The sequence below is a fragment of the Triplophysa rosa genome, linkage group LG4 (genome assembly GCF_024868665.1).
Source record: "Triplophysa rosa linkage group LG4, Trosa_1v2, whole genome shotgun sequence".
Taxonomy (NCBI): Eukaryota; Metazoa; Chordata; class Actinopteri; order Cypriniformes; family Nemacheilidae; genus Triplophysa; species Triplophysa rosa.
In genome coordinates this window covers 30,173,986-30,196,307 of record NC_079893.1, presented here as the reverse complement: position 1 = coordinate 30,196,307, position 22,322 = coordinate 30,173,986, and the positions used below count along the sequence as shown (strand labels likewise).

General features: G+C 35.6%; 1 protein-coding gene across 1 annotated transcript; it reads right to left on the bottom strand.

Moving 5' to 3' along the window:
- Window positions 1-16,399: 16,399 nt before the first annotated feature.
- Window positions 16,400-20,555, bottom strand: LOC130553208 (GTPase IMAP family member 7-like). Its single transcript, XM_057332042.1, has 2 exons — window positions 20,473-20,555; window positions 16,400-17,972 (listed from the first exon to the last, which is right to left on the bottom strand). Exons 1-2 carry the CDS (start codon window positions 20,486-20,488, stop codon window positions 16,798-16,800), a joined length of 1,191 nt encoding a protein of 396 aa, XP_057188025.1. The 5' UTR covers window positions 20,489-20,555; the 3' UTR covers window positions 16,400-16,797.
- Window positions 20,556-22,322: the final 1,767 nt, after the last annotated feature.

The following is a 22,322-nucleotide window of genomic DNA, read 5'->3' as shown; positions in this document are numbered from 1 at the left end:
AGCAGTGGTGAGGTGTCAGACTTTTATTCATTTACAGGAAATATTCCTTACATTTGTTTGTTGCTGACTCAATTAGACACGAGGAATCGGTGTATGAAGCTCAGCAATGGTGACAATCAACAAAATAAAACTTCATGCTGCAATGCATGCTGGGTAACATTTTAGTACGACACTCATTCATGACTCCCAGCATGCATTGCAGTTGATCTGTTTATCTGAATAAATTGGGGATTGTCACCATTGTTCAGATGTGTATGAAGAGTGTTGATGTCTAAGCGTGTCACTTGTGTTTATTTGGTCACAGTAACTTCTCACTAGTAAACCAGAACATTTAAATCAGTCATGAAGATCAGATTCAAGATTATATCGTATTCTCAATAATAGTTCTCAACCTTATTAATCTTATTCTCATCTTCACAATAACAGTATACTGCACCATCTCTAGTGTGAAACATCTCTTTCTTTATAAACGCACATGTGTTCTCACAGAAACACTACTGTAAGCACTTCAAGAGGAGTGAGAACTAAATGAAGAGTCAAGAGCTCAACTAAAGCAAACACTGATCACAGTGATGGTGATTTGATGAAATGTCAACTTTTTTCAACATTAATTGCAGGTGCAAAAGTGATATTGATGAAATGCCATTAATATTGACATATCAGCACATCTGAACATAGATTCAATGGTTGCTTGCTGTCAGAGTTTCTCTTGATCTTGAGGATGTTGATGAGTTTGTTCAGGTGTGTTTGATTTGTTTGAGTAGGGTAAGAGCTAAACTCTGGACCACACTCTGCACGAGTTTATCAGAGGCCTTTAGTACTCAAGTATTTTACTCAAGTACATTTATCCACTATCTTTATATATTTTACTGTTTTTCCTTTTGGGAAATTTTACTTCACCACATTATAAAGCATATACATATGTAGTTTAATCCACCACATTTCATAAAACAATTTTTTATGTGTTATTTACCTTAAATACTTAAGAACATTAAAAATCTACTATCTTACTTTTACTCAAGTAAACTGATTGTTGAGTAAATTACTTGAGTAAAAGGAAGAAAGAACTTTGACTTTTAAAATCCAGAGGTGTATAGTACTTGAGTATTTTACTCTCAGGGATCAAGTATCTTTACTTTTGTTTACTAGTGTTTTTACTTTGGAAATGTTTTACTTCCATACATTATAAAGCATGGCATATATCATACTTTTTACTCAACTGCATTTGAAAACTACATGGCAATTTTTACATTTAAGAAAGTACATTAAAGGTCAAAGTTCTTTCTTACTTTTACTCAAGTAATTTACTCAACAATCATTTTACTTGAGTAAAAGTAAGATAGTAGATTTTTAATGTTCTAAACAGGGTGTATCAGTCAACTTGAGTATTTTACTCAGGGGTGCCCAAACTCAGTCCTCGAGGCCGGTGTCCTCCAGAGTTTATCTTCATCCCTAATCAAACAAATCAAACACACATGTCTGTAGCTTCCCTGATAGCAAGAGAGCGATGAAAACTATTGAATCAATGTTAAAAACTGTTGAATCCTCAATGTGTTGTTGTCAGCCACCATTATTGTGATCAGTGTTTGCTTTAGTTGAGTTCTTGACTCTCGTGTTTTAATGTCAAGTTTTCATTGTCTGCTGTAACAGAGCTGAAATATGTTTGTTGAGGTAATGAGAAACAAGATCCATTAGAATCAGCTGAAGATGGATGTTGTGAGGTTATATATATACTGTAGCTCATGAGAGTGATGTTTTATTAGTGTTTTAAGTTTCTGTGATACTTCTGTGTGATTAAAGCAGTGGTGAGGTGTCAGACTTTTATTCATTTACAGGAAATATTCCTTACATTTGTCTTGTTGCTGACTCAATTAGACATTAAGAATCAGTGTATGAATCTCAACAATCAACAAAAGCCTCATTCTGCAATGCATGCTGGGTAACATCATAGTACAAAACTCATTCATGACTCCCAGCATGCATTGCAGTTGATCTGTTTATCTGAATTAGTTTGATGATTGTGCCCATTGTTGAGATTTGTATGGTGAGTGTTGATGTCTAGGTGTGTCAATATCTTTTACTTAAAATTTATCGGCCCTTTACTTTTATAATTGTGAATCAGAAATCAACATCAGTCATGAATGGACCAAACCCCAATATTATTGAAATAAGTTTAACTTTACCACTGCGTGATACCCATCATAAGGAAAACTGTTCCAACTTCAGCTTTTAAAATATCTCTTTCTCTATAAATGTACAAGTGTTCTTATTAAAACACTGCTGTAAACATTGAAAGAGATGCCTTTAAAGAAAGTCCTGAGTCAAGAGCCCAACTAAACACTGATCACAATAATGGTGATTTGTTGAAAGGGCAACGTTTTTTTAACATTAATTGCAGGTGCAAAAGTGATATTGATGAAATGCCATTAATATTGACATATCAACACATTTGAANAATTCAAGTTTATTTTTCTTACCCCATTGGCAGATTTTTTTGCTTGTTTTAAGCACAAATTCACTGAAATTTCATATTTTTTTACTAAAAACATGACTTATTTTCTTAGGTCAGTTTGCTCATCAAGAAAATGCTTCTTGATTCAAGAATGTTTAGACATTTTTACCGGAAAATAAGAAAAAAAAGACTTCGTAAGAAAGTCATTTTTTGCAGTGTATTCCCAATTATTTACTTGCATTTCGCAAGAACATCAGTTCTTGGTAAACAAATCAGTAGTACCCGAGACCCCCTACAACTGAAACACTACCTTTATAACGTTTCACACAATTTGTAAATAGACAACGTGCGTTTCTACTCTCTCCTAGTAAAACACCTGACGCAATATTAACCCCGCCTGTAAAAACCCTCAGTTATTTCATTAGTTTTGAAATTTTACAAAATTATTCTGATATTATTTATCGTAATTCTATATTTTCTTAATAATTGTTGTGTCTATTTTATTTTGGAAATGTTATTTGCCCGCTTTAAGTTATTCTGCCTAGAGACCTTTATTCTGAAAAAAGGCGGCTTGCCGGAAATGCAACGGACCGCTCGCACGTGATACAGGATACACGCGAAGATCGCAGAGAGACGGAGACACGCAGTTTAATTATACAATTACGGACACTTTCAAACGAATTTTACATATATAGTCACTGTTTGTTGTTTTATTTTTTGTAACGTTTTTAGTAATTTTTGGTTTTGTTGTTTAGCACCTGGTTGGAAGGGAGAACAAGGTATTCATGTATATTTATACTCATGACTTAGCGTGTCTTGCCTCTGTGATGGTTTTGTATGTATTTGCTTGATTTATGGGTAAATTTATCTTGTCTAGGATAAATGTTAGTATTAATTTTGCTATATGTCAATATTGTTTATTCATCCCCAGATAGCAAATATTGCGGCCCAAATCTGGCCCACACCTTACACCCCATACCCCCTCATCTGGCCCACACCTTACACCCCATACCCCCTCATCTGGCCCACACCTTACACCCCATACCCCCTCATCTGGCCCACACCTTACACCCCATACCCCCTCATCTGGCCCACACCTTACACCCCATACCCCCTCATCTGGCCCACACCTTACACCCCATACCCCCTCATCTGGCCCACACCTTACACCCCATACCCCCTCATCTGGCCCACACCTTACACCCCATACCCCCTCATCTGGCATGGAATGATGGCACTTGGGTGGTCCGCTCCTGTTTGCCAGGTTTGGGCCACAAGCAAGCCAAAGCACTGCCGCATGTCAGCCAAAAACAAAACAAATAAAGCAGAACGGACCCAAATTTAAACAACAGTTCATTTCAATTCTGGCCCAGATTTATCCCAAAACCAACACCTTTCTGTGCTCCTGTTTGACAGAATTTGTATTGAGTTTCATTATTATTATAGTGATGATTGAGTCATTAGTGATGAACATCTGCTGTTAACAAACACAATCACTGCAGAAAAGATCAACAAAAACTGCAAAAAAATAATTTACTCATAGAAACACAACAACTACAACCTGAAACACAGCCCAGCTAACAAAAGTTTGTTATAAGAACGTTCCTTGGAGGTTTTTCACGTTTTAAAATATTCAAAATGTCAGTTTTTTATGTTAACAGATCTGAGGATTGTGCTGCTGGGTGAATTGGAATCAGGAAAGAGTTCAACAGGAAACACTATACTGGGCAGAGATGCATTCAAAGCGAGTATGGCGTCAAAAAATGAGATCTGTGAGAAACAAGAAACCATGAGGAATGGAAAGACCATCACAATAATTGACACTCCATCACTGTTGGTGCGGTTTCAGGATCACCTTGAGTCTGAAATAGAGGAATGTATAGAGATGTGTGCTCCTGGTCCTCATGTGTTTCTGCTGGTCATCAAACTGAGTGTGGAATTCAAAGAGGAAAATCAGAAGACAATAAAATGGATTCAGCAGAACTTTGATGAAGATGTTTTAAATCACACAATTGTTCTCTTCACTTGGGCTGATGTGCAGAATTTTCTGTTAGATGAGCCTTTGACTAAATATATACAGAAAAATAATGCGCTAAAATCATTAATTGACAGCTGTGGGGGCAGATATCACTCATTCAACAACAGAGACATGACGAACCGAGTTCAGGTCACACACCTGTTAAATATCGATAAAATGATGCAGAGAAATGAAGGGAAACATTACAATAAACGTTACATTTCCAAAAAGTTAAATAGAAAACAAGCAGATGAACCATCTTGTGAAATACAATAAAAGCCATAAAAATTACCTATTAGAACTCTTTCAAACAATGAAATGGTGTCAGTTCAGTTCACTTTTTCAGAGTTCATTGGGAGTATTTAGCCAAAAATATTTGATTTTTAAAGCATTTTTAATTGATAACATTGAGGATTATGTTAAGATTATAAGAACACTTATTCGATTTATGTAGACTGTGTCCTGTCTTTCTTTTTTTATTATTTCTTACTATAGTCACCAGGGCTAAAATGTTGGCCGAACATTTGCAACATCATACCTGCCCAAACAAGGAACTGAATTCAGCATTCGGGTTTCTGTTACTTCCTATATGTTTTTTTTCTGAACAAAATGAATAAATTGTAGCAAAGAGAATGAATTGAAAGACTTTTAACATGTAAAAAAGGTACATTATCTGTTTTATAAGTTGTATTATCTGAACATTTATTATAATTGAGTGTTTAAATAATCAGATTTATTTGAGGTGTGTTCATGTTTTTTTTTGCAGTTTAAAAATTACGATTTTCTATTACTAATGAATCATAAGTAAACAATATATATATATATCTTATTAATGTTTTTACTGTTCGGGCCATAAGTTTACATACACCTTACCAGGTCAATGTATGTCAATATTGGAATATTGTGAAACCCCTGCTTATATATTATATTGCTAATGTTAGAAGTAGACCTCAGAGAAATTTCTGAAATAAAAAATGCAATGACTTCTTCACTTTCTTGCTCTGTCCATGCATTCTATATTGCATGGTCTGCATCGATAGTTTTGAATTATAACTTCTAATACAATTAAATACAACAAATTATATTTACTTAGACAGATTACTCTTTCTTCTTCAAAGGTTTTTAAACAGAGGAAATAAATAATTGCATAATTTCTACATTTACTCTTATTAACTAACTGGATAAACTAAATTTAATTGAGTGCAGGATTTCCATAAATATGTGTAGCTTCTACCAGGGATAGCCATTTTAGTCCTGCAGAGTTTAGCTTCAACCCTCATCAAACACACCTGAAGCAGCTGATCAAGACTTTCTGGACCAGGGGTTTTCAACTCCAGTCGTCTGCTTCCCCTGACAGAATGTTTTACACGTGTCTCTATATAAAACACCTGATTTAACTCATCAGTCTACTGACGGAATGTTTGAAATGTCTCCATAATGAACTAACTAACAATCTGATGAGTTGAGTCAGGTGTTTCACATACACTGAAAACTATGTAGAGTAGGATTTACTAAATTTTCACCCAGAAAATGAGAGTTCATTTTGAAGAAGCTGTCATGTCAAAGCTAAACACAATGATCTGTAATTATAATTGGAAATTCTCATTGAAGAAAGCGTTGCTATTTTAAGTCACTTTTACTCACTCTTCATTTGTAACCCTGATAGAAAGCAACCACCATGAAAAAACACAATTATTGTGATAAGTGTTTGATTTATTTTTTATTGTGTTATGGTCTTATTGTGTTATGGTCTCTGTGTACTGTTGTTGCTGTTTCTGTGTACTGGATGCTCCTGTCACCAAAACAAATTCCTTGTATGTGCAAACATACTTGGCAATAAAGGTCTTTCTGATTCTGATTCTGATTTAGTTGAGGTCTTGACTCTTTCCTTTCACCGTTCTAAAAAGAAAGTGTTAACATATAATTGGTGAGTTAAAGAATGCTAAAATGTAATGAGTTTCAGAGATTATTGTGTTTTCTAAATGGTTATATCATTATGAAGTTGTCACATGAGTTTTTTTAGTCATCAATAATAAATTTGAGTAAAATACAGAATGAGAAGTCATCGGTTAAGGAATAAAGTTGCAACTAGACAAACAAAGACATGAAGAATCAGTGTATAAAAACTCCACATCGTGACCATATCAGAACGTTCTGGGAATGTATTCGACACCAGCAGGGGCGTTCTGAGAACGTTCTCAAGACAAAACATTTCTCAGGGGGGCGCAACTGCTTCCACCAAGTTACCAGTTCACTCAGCCTGCCTGTCATGGCTTTCGCTCCATCAGTACAGATGCCCACACATTTTGTCCACTGAAGTCCATGTGATGTTAAAAAGCCATCTAAAACCTTGAAAATCTCCTCTCCAGTTACTCTGCCTTCCAATGGTTTGCAGAAAAGTATATTTTCCATAACCGAACCATCATAAATATACCAGACATATGCCAGCAGCCGAGCCAACCGAGCTACATCCGTTGATTCATCGATTTGTAAAGCGTAGAATTCGCCGGATTGAAGCAGTAGCTGTTTTAAAATGTCTTCTGCCAAATCAGCGATGCGACGTGAAACGGTTTTGTTCCCCAAGCATAATACCTGCAATATCAGCTGCAGCAGGAAGAATTAAGTTCTCCACAATATTATGGGATTTGTCCGTTTTAGCCACTCTGTAACTCACCATAACGCACTGGGGTTTCATTTTCATTTCATTTTTATTTTTAATCAGGGACAATGCACATTAATAAAACATACAATATGTAAAATGCACTAGATTTAGCCAATGCACTAGATTTAGCTAATTTTCATCCATAGTCCCTTTTTTGGCAGGTTGATGTTGAGGACAGAACGAAAATATAAACAAAATAGTAATACATCATGTTAAGGACAAGAAAAGAATTAAGAAATTAAACCAAGAATATTAAAACAAATGTAAAGACTACCATACAATAATCCATAAATCACTATAAATGATCACAATTTTGATGTGTCAATAGCCATATTTTCAGCTTTTTCGAGAAACCATAGTGTCCTGTTAAATGTTTTAATTCTTTTAGCTCCACTCCCAGATAGCAAATATTTGCGGCCCAAATCCGGCCCACACCTTACTCCCCATAACCCCTCATCTGGCCCACATACCGCGTGGAATGACGGCACTTGGGTGGACCGCTCCTGTTTGCCAGGTTTGGGCCACAAGCAAGCCAAAGCAATGCCGCATGTCAGCCAAAAACAAAACAAATAAAGCAGAACTGACCCAAATTTAAACAACAGTTCATTTCAATTCTGGCCCAGATTTATCCCAAAACCAACAACTTTCTGTACTCCTGTTTGACAGAATTTGTATTGAGTTTCATTATTATTATAGTGATGATTGAGTCATTAGTGATGAACATCTATAGTGATGAGTCTATTCCACTCATGTGTTCCTCTAAAAGCAAAAGATAATTGACCAAAAGTAGTTCTTCTTAATGGCACATTACAGTTACCACTAATACGGGCACGTGTATATCTTCCTGTTATCTGATATATGTGATCCTGAAAAGCAGGTGGAGCAAAACCGTTTATGATCTTAAAAATAAGTACCGAATCAGCATATTGAATCAAACGTTCCCAGCTCAGAATATGGGATTTTCTTCACTACCAATGTAAGTAAATCCACATGAAATGCATTTCTCATCATATTTACGCCTTTTTGATCATCTTTCTGTGAACTGCTGAACCTGAGTTGACGCTGTAATCTCCGATGCATCGCTATTTGTGTCGGTGTCAACAGAAGCGGGTGCTGGATTTACACCTGCAGCCGAAGTGCTGTTGGAGGGACCCGGGGTGTGGTCAGAGGACTGTGGATCACCCGAGCTGCTGGGAGTCGATTTCCTTTCTGTGGATGCAGGCCTAAATCTTTGCAGCCACTTATCCATTTAAATTTTACAAGTAGTTGTTGCTTCGTTCCAAGCCGCGTGCAGTCGAATTACATGCGGTACGTAAAGACATGCGCTTACGCATGACACTTGAGTGGATGCATATGTTTTGATTGGATATCATGAATTTGACCTTTTATGGCACTACGTGACTACTATTTTGCTGTGTGTACACTAGAGGGAGCACGTCTTTATATTTCGCTTGTGAGAAAAACATGCTTGGTTGAATGTCAGGTGCGTTATAATTAAGTAAACAGTACATTTCAGCATTTTGTTCACGTACCTCCTCCGTCACCTGGTGTACCCCAGTTTGGAACCACTGATCTACAGTGTAAAGTATGTTGTACTAATTGCTTATTTAATGTAGCACCCTAGTTAACAATTTTTTTTCTAGATCTTCTCGAACCAACATTCTTAGAACAAACTTTTGTTAGCTGGGACACTTACACTAAAATTTAAGCAACTAAAAACTGTATTTGTGAGATATGTTGATATGTTACTTTAGAAGAACTCTTGACAATGTTAAAAAGCAACAGTTAATTCAACTTAAATATAATTATCATATCAACACAAAGTGTAGAGTTTATGGCACTTTTAATTTTTAAGAATTAAAACACTGTATGGGTTTAAGCTACTGAATAAATTGGACATACTCAGCACAATAAACTCAACAATGATGACAATAAAAAAAAACTTAATGTAATAATGCATGCTGGATATCAGCATAGTACACTTATATACAAAATATGTACATCAGTTGCCAGAGGTGGGACCAAGTCATTGTTTTCAAGACACAAGTAAAGCCGAGCTGACAATACGGGACTGTGAGACAACTTGAATTGCTATGGCGCTTACACTACACAACAAAGTTCCTTCTCATCTGTCGTCGTGTTGTCATAGGTGCGCGCATACTACACAACACACCGCTGAAGAGGTGCACACACCACAAAACATTTGGTGAAGAGTCGGTCCCGACCATCAGCGAAAATACGTTTAATTTCATCTTCATTCCTCCGTTTATATCATCTGCACTGTGGTTGGCTGGATTAGTTCCACATGGTCGTTCAATCGCGCAAACAAAGAGATCACTAGGCGATAATGTCAAACAGGTTTGAAAATATCGTAGCGTCTGGGATAGCTCCAGACAGGTCCAGATCACGTTGCACACCTGCTTATACTTAACGAGCTTCGTGGACCGAAATGAGCACCGATTTGGTCGCGATCTGAAGGTTTTGTTGCAGACCTTGGAAATCTGTCCGCGACAGCAAAATCCAGCCAAAAGTCACGTAGTGTGAGCTTGCCATAAGTCTCAAGTCTTTGCATTCAAGTCTCAAGTCCTCAAGTCATCTCAAGTCCCAAGTCAAGAGAGGCGAGTCCAAGTCAAGTTGCAAATCTTATATGTTAATGGAATTTAATCAATATCATGCTGGGTAGCATCATAGTACAAAACTCATTCATGATTCCCAGCATGCATTGCTGTTGATCTTTCTGTCTGAATTAGTTTGATGACTGTCACCATTGTTGAGGATTGTATGATGAGTGTTGATGTCTAGGTGTGTCAAAAATGTACTTGTTTATTCCATCTAAGATCCTGTGTATTTATAAGTCCGAGTACTCACTCCAGTCATGAATCTCTCAACATTATTACAACATATTATTACAATAATGGTCCTACGACTATCTTGCTTTTGTGCATGTCAGTTTTAATACACAAGTGTTCTTTCTGAAACACTATTATGTGACCATATAAGACACCATTGAAACAGAATTAACTTAACTGAAGTCAAGGATCAGGAACCCAACAAAAGCAAACAATGTTCACAATAATGGTGATTTTGTGAGTACAAAAGTGATATTGATTCAATTACATTAACATTCAAGACTTGCAACTTGACTTGGACTCGCCTCTCTTGACTTGGGACTTGAGATGATTTGAGGACTTGAGACTTGAATGCAAAGACTCAAGACTTACTTGTGACTTGAAAACAATGACTTGGTCCCACCTATGTCAGTTGCACATATTAACGTTCATCATTATGACTCTGAATTCACATACTTGATGTCATTCACTGTCTACAGCTTTAAGTAGGGAAGGGATGGGCAACTTTTGTCCTGGTTGGCCACTGTCCCACAAAGTTTAGCTCCAACCCAAATCAAACACACCTGAACAAGCTCATCAATGTCATGAAGATCACTAGAAACCCTGACAGTAACCAACCATTGAATCAATATTAAATATTAAAATATGGATGTGTTGATTTGTCAATCAATATCACTTTTGTACCGTACCTGCAATATCTCAAAGCTGGTCAGAATGCAGCTGGAACCTGTCATTACAAGGTAGCAATATATTAATATATGAGCATTTATTTTAATGTCTGTGTGTAGCTGTTTGTTTGTTTACATTTTACAAATTCCAATAAACATAATCAGTGGTTTTGTAACTCCAGTCAAAATTTCCAACAAAATCATCATCATTTTATCATCATTCTGTACCAGACTGTTAAAAGAACATTTAACGAAACACAGTGAAACAGTTTGCTTTCCCAAATGTATCTTTTAATTCTGATGGTTTTGGCACATGGATCCTGCTTTGCTGCATTCAAGTGTAATTCTGTTTGTTCAGGTGCCACCCATTGAGCCTCCCATTGTTGAAAGCAGAAATGTACAATAGCTATCAGCAACGGCTAAAAATAATAGAGGTGTTTCTCAGATGGAATGGAATGAGTTCTGTGATGTCACATGAAGCTCATCACAGTATTTAGTTGATATATGAATGCAAATTTAGGAATTACTTTAATAGTGATAGCACAGCATTAAACTGATTTCACTTCTACCAATAATTATGCTATGATGTGATCTGGTTTTCCACACTGGTCACGTAAGAAGTATTTTAAGGGTAACATAATACATTCATAACAACACAAAAATGTTAACATAACCAAGTTATAAAACATAAGAATCCCCAGATAGCAAGCAGCATTGAATCAATGTTAAAAAATAGTTGATTTGTCAATGTTAATTGCATTGAATCAATATCACTTTTGCTCCCATAATTAATGTTAAAAAAACGTTGCCCTTTCAACAAATCACCATTATTGTGATCAGTGTTTAGTTGGGCTCTTGACTCAGGACTTTCTTTAAAGGCATCTCTTTCAATGTTTACAGCAGTGTTTTAATAAGAACACTTGTACATTTATAGAGAAAGAGATATTTTAAAAGCTGAAGTTGGAACAGTTTTCCTTATGATGGGTATCACGCAGTGGTAAAGTTAAACTTATTTCAATAATATTGGGGTTTGGTCCATTCATGACTGATGTTGATTTCTGATTCACAATTATAAAAGTAAAGGGCCGATAAATTTTAAGTAAAAGATATTGACACACCTAGACATCAACACTCACCATACAAATCTCAACAATGGGCACAATCATCAAACTAATTCAGATAAACAGATCAACTGCAATGCATGCTGGGAGTCATGAATGAGTTTTGTACTATGATGTTACCCAGCATGCATTGCAGAATGAGGCTTTTGTTGATTGTTGAGATTCATACACTGATTCTTAATGTCTAATTGATTCAGAAATGTAAAAGATTTGAGAAAATCTTTTATTCTGTTAATTGTCCATAACACTGCTTTAATCTCTAACTGTATCATAACTCTGCATTCATGTATTAACAACAGAACATACTCAACATTACTTTAAAGCACTACATAGTGATGAAACAAGTATCATTTTCTGACCCCACTGATCGTAATTCTCTTTGCCATAACAGATGTGTTTTAACACACATGGACACTTAAAGAAAGCTTGACATTAAAACTCGACATTAAAACGCGAGAGTCAAGACCGCAACTAAAGCAAACACTGATCACAATAATGGTGATTTGTTGAAAGGGCAATGTTTTTTTCAACATTAATTGCAGGTGCAAAAGTGATATTGATTCAATGCAATTAACATTGACAAATCAACTATTTTTTAACATTGATTCAATGCTGCTTGCTATCTGGGTCAGTTCCAGCTAATACATAAGACTAGGGATGCACCGAAACGAAAATTCTTGACCGAAGCCGAAGATGATGTGAAACACTTGGCCGAAGGCTGAATAATACCGAACACCGAACATGGTTTTTTGCATTTCTTCTATTTATTAAGCCATTTTTTTCACTATTGCACAAACTGAATAGTCAAAATGTGCTTTTTATAATTTGTCTTGCTTTTCAATAAAATACAATACAACTTAATATAAAATTGAGCAAAACAAAATACATTAAAACAAAACATTTAATAGCCTATATTAATTAGGCCTATAACTGACTGGTAAAAGAATGTAATGTAAGTTACTCTGTACCCCTACAACAAAACACTTCATTAAAACGTGTCATTCCACATTAGGCCTATAAAATAAAAATACGAATAAACTAAAATTGTTGGATTATTATAGGGTACATTGCAAAATGATTTGAGAAAAAAAAACATCCATTGCAAGCAATTCTGACTGATGCTGACTGACAACCATTTCAGTTCACGTCTCTCCTCCAAACTCCGCCCACAAAAGCTGACTGTTCTCTCAGAAGGTGCACAGAACATACTTTGACAAGTTGTTTAGTACAGGGAACTGTGTGCACGCGACCACTGTATGATGTCAAAGGATGTCGCGAGTGGCGGGGCTACTGTCAGACAGCCAGCTTCTGTCTGAAGTAAAGTTACCGACCGGTAAAGACGCTTTCATTCGGAAAGTCCCGTGCTGTGTCTTTCTGTGACACTTTAAAATGCTCCACACACACTCACGCACTGCCAAAGTTATAAGTAATATACCGCACGAGTGTCTCTCTCTCTCTCTCTCTCTGCACTGGTTGCTGCTTGATCGTATCACGAGTCATGTTCGGTAAAATTTATTCGACCATTTCACATATTCGGCCAAACACCGAACTTGCGTTTTTTGCTATTTTCGGCCGAACGTTTTCGGTGGCCGAACATTCGGTTCATCTCTACATAAGACCAAATTTCTGCAAGCAACAGAACACTACAATGCTACTTATTTGTAAATTGCTGCTAAAACTGGTAAAGGGAATATACAAAAAAACTACTCATAAATTCATATAGGCCTAGGGGGCTAATGAGGATAATTATGCGAAATGCTCATGCAGGATTATATCTAACATACAGGGGTGGTTTCCCAGACAGGGATTAGCTAAATCAGGACTAGGCCTTAGTTTAAATAGGAAATTTAAGATGTTTTACCAAACATACCTTACTAAAAAGATTACTTGTGTGCATTTTTAGACAACACAAAAGCAATGATGTATTTTAAGATTTGGCAGTGCAAGTTGTTTTCGGTTTGGACAGCTCTAGCATTTATTTTAGTCTAGGACTAGTCTAATCCCTGTTCGGGAAACTGCCCCACAATGCTCTTAAAGGAGTAGCTCTGTGATGAACACTGTCGTGGCAGAATCGATCACCCAATGTAGAAAGAATTCACGAAGACGAAGCCAGGTTTCAAGAGTTTCAATCTTTATTTGCTCGAGCAAGCAAAGAGAGACATACAGAGTTCATCTGAAAATGTCCAACAAATACACATCTATAAGAGACCATCTTTTTTATTGTCCTTATGTTGTTCCAATTGCTTCCTTTGTTTTCCTCATCTGTAAGTCGCTTTGGATAAAAGTGTCTGCTAAATGACTAAATGTAATGTTCATTGTCACATAAATGTTGGAAGGCAGTGCATTTAACATTACCTTAATTACCTTAAATAGTTGTTAACTATTATTAAATCAGTGAAAAAATGTGAAACGGTGTTGTCTAACTGTTCTTTTTCATCTTTAGGAATAAATAAATTGATTAATAAAATAAAAAACCTTTTGATTTATTTATGAAAATTACTTAAATGTGATGCATATTAATTAAATTGGGTTTAATACGTACGAATATGTGATCATGCTTCTTATCAATTTAAAAAACCTTTTATTTATTAATATTATTACATAAACTTTACTCGTTTCATTTTCATATGTCTTGCAAATTTGAATCACATAAAGTTTATTACTTTGTTTAGGTTAAAAATATGTAATCCAAATGGATGGGAATTCTATATGCAATCAAAATACATAAATCTTATGTATAGGCCCAAATATTTTTTTGAGTTTACCTTCTACTAATCAGGTTTCACATGATATCACCTTTTTTATTACCTTATCCCCCTTATGAGTTGCTGCCCTTATATCTTACTCAGGTCGTGACCTGCTACAGTTACATGTCAGGTTTACTATGCTAAGATTTAACCGTGGCATGACCTATTAGGAAGTTCTTAAAAGAAAAATATAATAACAGGAAAATGTATATCATTATTGTCATTTACTAAACCCTTCCTTGCTTAACATAGTTTTTATTACCCTGAACTCTTGTGTGACCCAAAAAGGTTACTGTTAACATCTGTGTTCGTGACTTTGTGCAAAAGAAAATATAGTAATGCACAGACTACTGTCTACTTTTGTGTTGTAAATCATTTACTTGAACTATGAACTAACTAATATCTGCAAAGTGTTTTTGCTGTATGTCTCTTCAAGGTGTCTGTGTGTTTGTAATGTTAAACAGATGTCTACTGGTGCCGCTTGGTGATCATCCTGGGCTTATAACCTTTGACCCATGAGGCCCATAGCCTTAGCTATGAGACTAGTCTTTGCTGTATCAGGGATGTGTGTGAAATTTATAGCTAACTTAAATGTATTATTTCATATAAGAAACTCAATACTATGATAGAAAAACCACCATAAAACATGGAGTATAGCTGAGTATTACAGTTTAATTTATTGCAATTATATTAGTGTCTTATGGTATGACTAAAGATATAAAGCATATTAGGCTGCTGACAGGTCTGAGGTAAGTACTCATGGTTCAGAATACCTGACTTGGAGATTGGAATTGAAATGATGACTTGAAATGGGCTGTATACAGAAAAACCCTCAGTCAGTAGCTTATCTCTTTAGTAACCACTGTGATTTGATTTTGGAACCTATTTAGAACACTGAGTTTGAAAGATCTTAGTCTAAAATTGGATGTTTTCTTAATATGGCCCTTGTGGAGCATCTTGATTGCACTCTACTCGCCATAGCAGTAAATTAAATTCCACATTTAAAAGTTTACATTGTTCATCAAAAACGAAAATTCATTACAATGGTAAGTATCATAAATTTGCAGAACCACCATCTGTAAACTTTTTATTAAACAAATGTTAGTGTTTTTAATGTTAGAAAACTGAAGTGTGGTAAATGGTGTTACAGACAGAGTGTTTACTAATTTGCAAAATGGGCTTTTTATCTTAATAAATATAACTTTCACTAATAAATAACTACACAATAAAAGGACAAATAAACAGGAGGATCTTTAATGGTGGAAGCATGTGGCCTATGAGAGGCAGGCAACCCCCCAGGTTTGCAGAAATGGTTTGACCCAATTCTTAAGCAGCCAATGATATCGACACGTTTAAACTGGAAACTGACGTCTGAATCATGCGTTGTTTACGTGTATTCTACGTGTACTTGACGTGTATTAAATACACGTCAAGTACACGTTAATTTTTCACACGTAAACAACACGTTAAGTACACGTGAAATACACGTTGAGTACGTGTGAAATACACGTTGTTGACGTGTACTTACGTGTTAAAATTCACGTATATTTGAACCACTTGGCTTTCCATACAAGACCTCATGTGTTGACTGAGTTGAGTCTGCCATTTCTATTGAGTTTGCGCTCCCTCTACCGTTATTATTGAACTGATTGACGCATGTCAGCATTTAAATAACACACCTCAATAAAAAAACAATGTCCAATAATGTGCAATGTGGTCGCTAACAGACGAATGGGGCCTGATATAATTCTTGCATATGGGCCCGGAATGCATTGCTGCATGAAGTTTTCTTTTGTTGATTGTCACCGTTGTTGACAACATATGGGAGATAAAAAAATCCACACTAAAAAAATCCATAAAAACATGTGGTAAATGGAGTTTGAAGATTTTATTCAAAATTCAATGTCCTTCTCCAATTTATTTTACACAGAGTATACATTTATTTTTCATAATGTCTGTTTAAATGCAAGTGATTGATTGTCTTGATTACGTAATGTATAGACAGAATGTCTAGTTTTGTTTAAATTCCATTTAGACATGTTTTAAACAAATGTAGATTCAAATGTTAATTCTAACAGAGAAGTATACTGAGCTATACACAGCATATTTTCATAACAATAAGATGCTCAGGATGTCTGAAGTCCCTTTAAAGTGCACATTACTAAACAGTAATAAACATAAACATATTATTTATTGGAAAAACAAAGGGAAAAATGCACAAACTTTAGATATAATTGACATTACATGTGTTATTTAATCAAGGAAGGTCAAATGCTCAGCCTTAAGAAAGCATGACACGAGTCATAATATTCTTAAGTGATGGTGATGCACCAGTTGACACAAGAAGAGAAGAAACGTCAGAACAACTTGTTACAACTTTTTTCAAATATCCTCTTTTTGTTATCCATATCACAACCATTCCTCCTACTATGCCTGCTGTAATCAGTAAGCCTTTGCATGGGCAAAATGCTTGAAAATATGAGCCCACAAATACTACCCCAGAAAACAAACCTGCCAGTGAAAATACCACAGACTCTTTTGTCTTCATGTTGGCTTCCATTTGTTTCATGTTCTCTTGCAATTTTTTCATGTTGTCTTGCGTTTGTTTCATGTTCTCTTGCATTTGTTTCATGTTCTCTTGCGATTGTTTCATGTTCTCTTGCGATTGTTTCATGTTCTCTTGCGATTGTTTCATGTTCTCTTGCATTTGTTTCATGTTCTCTTGCGTTTGTTTCATGTTCTCTTGCATTTGTTTCATGTTCTCTTCCATCTGTTTCATATTATTTTGCATTTTCTTCTCTGTTGGTTTCACATATTTCTCAAGGATCTGTTTGACCCTCTCCATTTCTTCTGTCAATATTCTCTGAGCTTCCTCATACATGACATTCGTGTAATAGCCTCCTCTGTTTTGCTTCACCAGTTCGTCTATCTTCACTAACACTTCAGAAACCTGTGCCTGATTCATGTTATCATTGTTATTAAAAATATGATATCTACCCTGGCATTCATTAACCAGTTGTTTTAGATGTTCATTTTCTTCTATATGTTGCGCTATTGGCTTAACTTTTGGATCTATATGAGTGAACAGAATCATTGTGTGCTGCATGGCATTTTCTCCAAAGTTCTCTTGGATCCACGTCACTGCATTTCTCTCCTCCTCAGTGAATCTCACATCCAGTCTGATGACCAGCAGAAACACATGAGGACCAGGAGCAGACATGAAGACACATTTCTTAATCTCAGACTTCAGCTCCTCTTTACTCATTGATGTATCAAACAGTCCTGGAGTGTCGACCACTGAAATAACTCTTTTCTCCACTTCAGTTTCTTGTATTTCACAAAGTTTAGTGGCAGACACAGTACTATTGGATTCTAGAAACACATCTCTGCACAGTATAGTGTTTCCTGTTGCACTCTTTCCTGATCCAGTTTTACCCAGTAACACGATCCTCAGATCTACATAGAAACACATTATGTACATAAAATGTCATTTTCACATAAACAACTGAATGAGTTATTTGTAATTGTGAAAAACACATTCAAACTTAACATTAATTTCACCAAATACAGGCCATTTCGTTTTGTATGTTGCTTGCGAAAAGATTTCTGTTACAGATGTGGAAATTAGATTCTGTTCCCACTTTTGAGATGTGGATCAGAGATTTGGGAAATATGTTACATTTAGAAGAGCTGAGATTCACCTTAAGCAATAAAATATCAACCTATAATAAGATATGGGAACAATTTAAAGTGCATTTACAAGAAGACTGAAATGATGCCCAGAGTTTGTTTGTTTGTTGCTTGTTTTTTCCTTATTTCTTTATTTCAATTAAAATTTGCGGCCGCTCACCAGGAAAGGTGATTATACTGTACTCTTACCTTGTTGCTTATTAATGTACTCGGTTACGTGAGCTGAATAAACCTTTAATATATGTTGTAATAATGTACACTGTAAAACTTTTCATTGTAAATTTGCAGTAATTTACAGGCAGCAGCTTCACCTGCAAGGAACTTGTTTTCCACAGTTCTTTACTTTATTTAGAATTACAGTGTGATACTGTATTAAAAATGTACCTGCTAAATTACAGTATATTACTGGCAGCTGTGATTTCAAGATCATTTCGTTTCTATTCAAATTTAAAATGTTAATGTTTATTAACATTTATTAACATTTACAAGCGTCTGCCAAATTAATTAATGTAAATTTGGTGTTAGTATAGTGAGTGTATTTAATTTGATCCCACTAAAAAAGATTCTCTGACACAAAATTAACCTGCAAAGACATATTAAACAACAAACTAAACATCTAAAACACCACTTAAACTGAAGCCTCACAAAAAGCATCATTAACTTACAATAACACGTACACACGTGTGCTAACATAATTCACATGGATTAACATTACATCAACAACTACACAGTTATTTTATAACCAAAACTACAGATCAACAAACCCTTAAACACTTGCGCTAGTCCTCAAGTTATCTCAAGTCCCAATCAAGTCCCAAGTCAAGATACGAGTCCAAGTCAAGTTGCAAGTCTTGAATGTTAATGTAATTGAAGCAATATCACTTTTCTACCCACAAAAATCACCATTATTGTGATCAGTGTTTGCTTTAGTTGGACTCCTGATCCTTGAATTTTGTTAAGGTAGTTATTTTTCTTTTTCAGTGGTGTTATATATGATTACATAATAGTGTTTTAGAAAAAACACTTGTGTACTGAAACTGACATGCACAGTTGTATTTGTGATTATTTTCATAAAATGTTGTAATAATATTAAGAGATTCATGACTCGGGTTAGATAAAATGAACACGTAGATTTTTCAACACACCTAGACATCAACACTCATCGTACAATCCTCAACAATGGTGACAGTCATCAAACTAATTCAGACAGACAGATCAACTGCAATGCATGCTTGGAGTCATGAATAAGTTTTGTACTACATGTTCAACAGTCAAAACATCTCTTTCATTATCAATGCACAAGTGTTCTTACGGAAACACTACTGCAAGCAATTAAAGAGTTACAAAAAAAAAATGATAAGAGTCTAGTCCCCAACTAAAGCAAACACTGATCACAATAATGGTAGTTCAATGACATTGTCAAATCAATACACTTTAACATTGATTCAATGGTTACTTGCTATCAGGGTTTCTAGTGATCTTGTAGACATTGATGAGCTTGTTCAGATTTGTTTGATTTGGGCTGGAGCTATACTGTGTGGCTTCTGACACTGTCTTCTCTTCTGTTCTTCTTCATGTTTTCTTCAGTGATTGTGTTTGTGTTCATCACTTCATAATCTCATTTACAGCAAGCAAACTGTAGAAAAACAGTTTCATGCAGGTGAAGGTGCTGCCAGTAGTTTACTGTAAAATGACAACAATGTCACCAATGCGCTGAGGACTAGCGCAAGTGTTTAAGGGTTTGTTGATCTGTAGTTTTGGTTATAAAATAACTGTGTAGTTGTTGATGTAATGTTAATCCATGTGAATTATGTTAGCACACGTGTGTACGTGTTATTGTAAGTTAATGATGCTTTTTGTGAGGCTTCAGTTTAAGTGGTGTTTTAGATGTTTAGTTTGTTGTTAAATATGTCTTTGCAGGTTAATTTTGTGTCAGAGAATCTTTTTTAGTGGGATCAAATTAAATACACTCACTATACTAACACCAAATTTACATTAATTAATTTGGCAGACGCTTGTAAATGTTAATAAATGTTAATAAACATTAACATTTTAAATTTGAATAGAAACTAAATGATCTTGAAATCACAGCTGCCAGTAATATACTGTAATTTAGCAGGTACATTTTTAATCACACTGTAATTCTAAATAAAGTAAAGAACTGTGGAAAACAAGTTCCTTGCAGGTGAAGCTGCTGCCTGTAAATTACTGCAAATTTACAATGAAAAGTTTTACAGTGTATATATAAAAAATAACATTAATTTACCTGGAAACGATGTCATTTTTCTTGTTTTTTAGTCTTTGATAAAGAGTGTCTAAAGATCCTGTACTGTTCTCGCTCTCCCGCTGTATAAAGTGTGAGGAAGTAAAAGCACTCAAGCTTCTTTTGGCCCCTATACTAGTTCTGCTGGTTTGCTACATTTAGTGTATGCTCATCCCTGCAAACAAAGGCAAGTCCAAAAGATGTCTTTTCTACGTCGTTGACATTGAAAAGACGTCCCCTGTAGAGCTAGAGTGAAAGTTTTTACAACGTCTTTTTATGACGTCTTCTGAACGTGTGCTATTGTTGTCCAGGTGATGTCTATAATTGTATTGGACTAATATCACTATTGCACCTGCAATTAATGTTGAAATTTAATTAATCCACCATTATTGTGATCAGTGTTTGCTTTAGTTGGGCTCTTGACTCTTATATTTCACTAATAAGTTGGAAGTGGTTTGTTATTACAAATGTGTCTAAACACACTGTTTTAATGGTCAAAGAAGACTAAATGTAAATTACAATGAGATCTGCTAGTGAACATTTTCATTGAGAAATGAATATGTTCACTAATCTTGACAGTGTTGTATTGTTGTGCAAATTTTGGCTGATCAATTTTCTTATGCAATAATATGTGTGTGACATTTCTTACCAATTTTTTTAAAATATATTTTAAAACAATAGAACAGTATGATGAATTAGTGCATGAACAAGTTTATGTAATCCCTGAGAGTAAAATACTCAAGTACACCTCTGCTGTTTTGAAAGCTTATCTATTGCAGCAAAAAAAAAGCGTATGTGTTAAAATCACATGTTTTTTTGTTTACTTTAGTGTTAGTGTTATACTAATGAAACAGTCTTAAAACAGTAGTTTTAAGTTTTAGCACCTATATTATTAATACCATACAACCATTGATTACACAAATACAGTCATTTAGATTCAATGTTTGAATCTCTACAAAGGTGAAAATCAACTAAAACAGACCAATACTCTACATCAGTGTTTCCCAATCCATTCCTATGCGACATCACTAAAATCTAAAATAAACATTCTGTGCGGGGAGGCCTGAGGACTGGAGCTGGGAACCACTGATTAGAGAGACATCTAAAACATTCTGTCAGTAGACTGATGAGTTAAATCAGGTGTTTTATATAGAGACACGTGAACATTCTGTCAGGGGGACCAGACGACTGGAGTTGAAAACCCCTGGTCCAGAAAGTCTTGATCAGCTGCTTCAGGTGTTTGATGAGGGTTGAAGCTAAACTCTCAGGAGCAGAGACTCTGTAGGACTGAAATGGCCACAATGTGTCTAAAACACAATGGCAATGTTAATTTGTCGGTTACATTTAACCATCAGTTAACTATTGCGTAGGATCTTTACGTTGTGTCCATTACTGTACTTGTTGAACGAGAGACCTCCACTTTCATTTCATTCACGAGTGAGAAGTAGCAGCTCATTCATTCCATTTACGAACGAGATGACTGTTTGTTCATGTCGTTCACGAACGAGCATCATTCAGCGGGTCATTTTGTTTACGAACGAACCAGATCTCTCTCGTTCAGACTCAAAATACCAGCTCGTTCGTTCAGTGAAGGGTGTATTCGTTCAGTACATTCAACCAATCATATGCTCAGTCAAAGCTCACAGTTGAACGCCATTGGCTCATGCTTTAGAGTAGACACTCTGTTAAGCCAAGACGCTGACTGCGTCCGAAATCTTACTGTGCGTTCAGACCGCCGCCGTCGAGAGCGTCAAAGTGGCCGGAAGTCATTCATTTTCAATGTGAGCAGGAGGCGAGCAGCGGCGAGGAGTGGTGCGGCGCGTCTTGGCCGTTGAGGGCATCAAGGAGAGTTG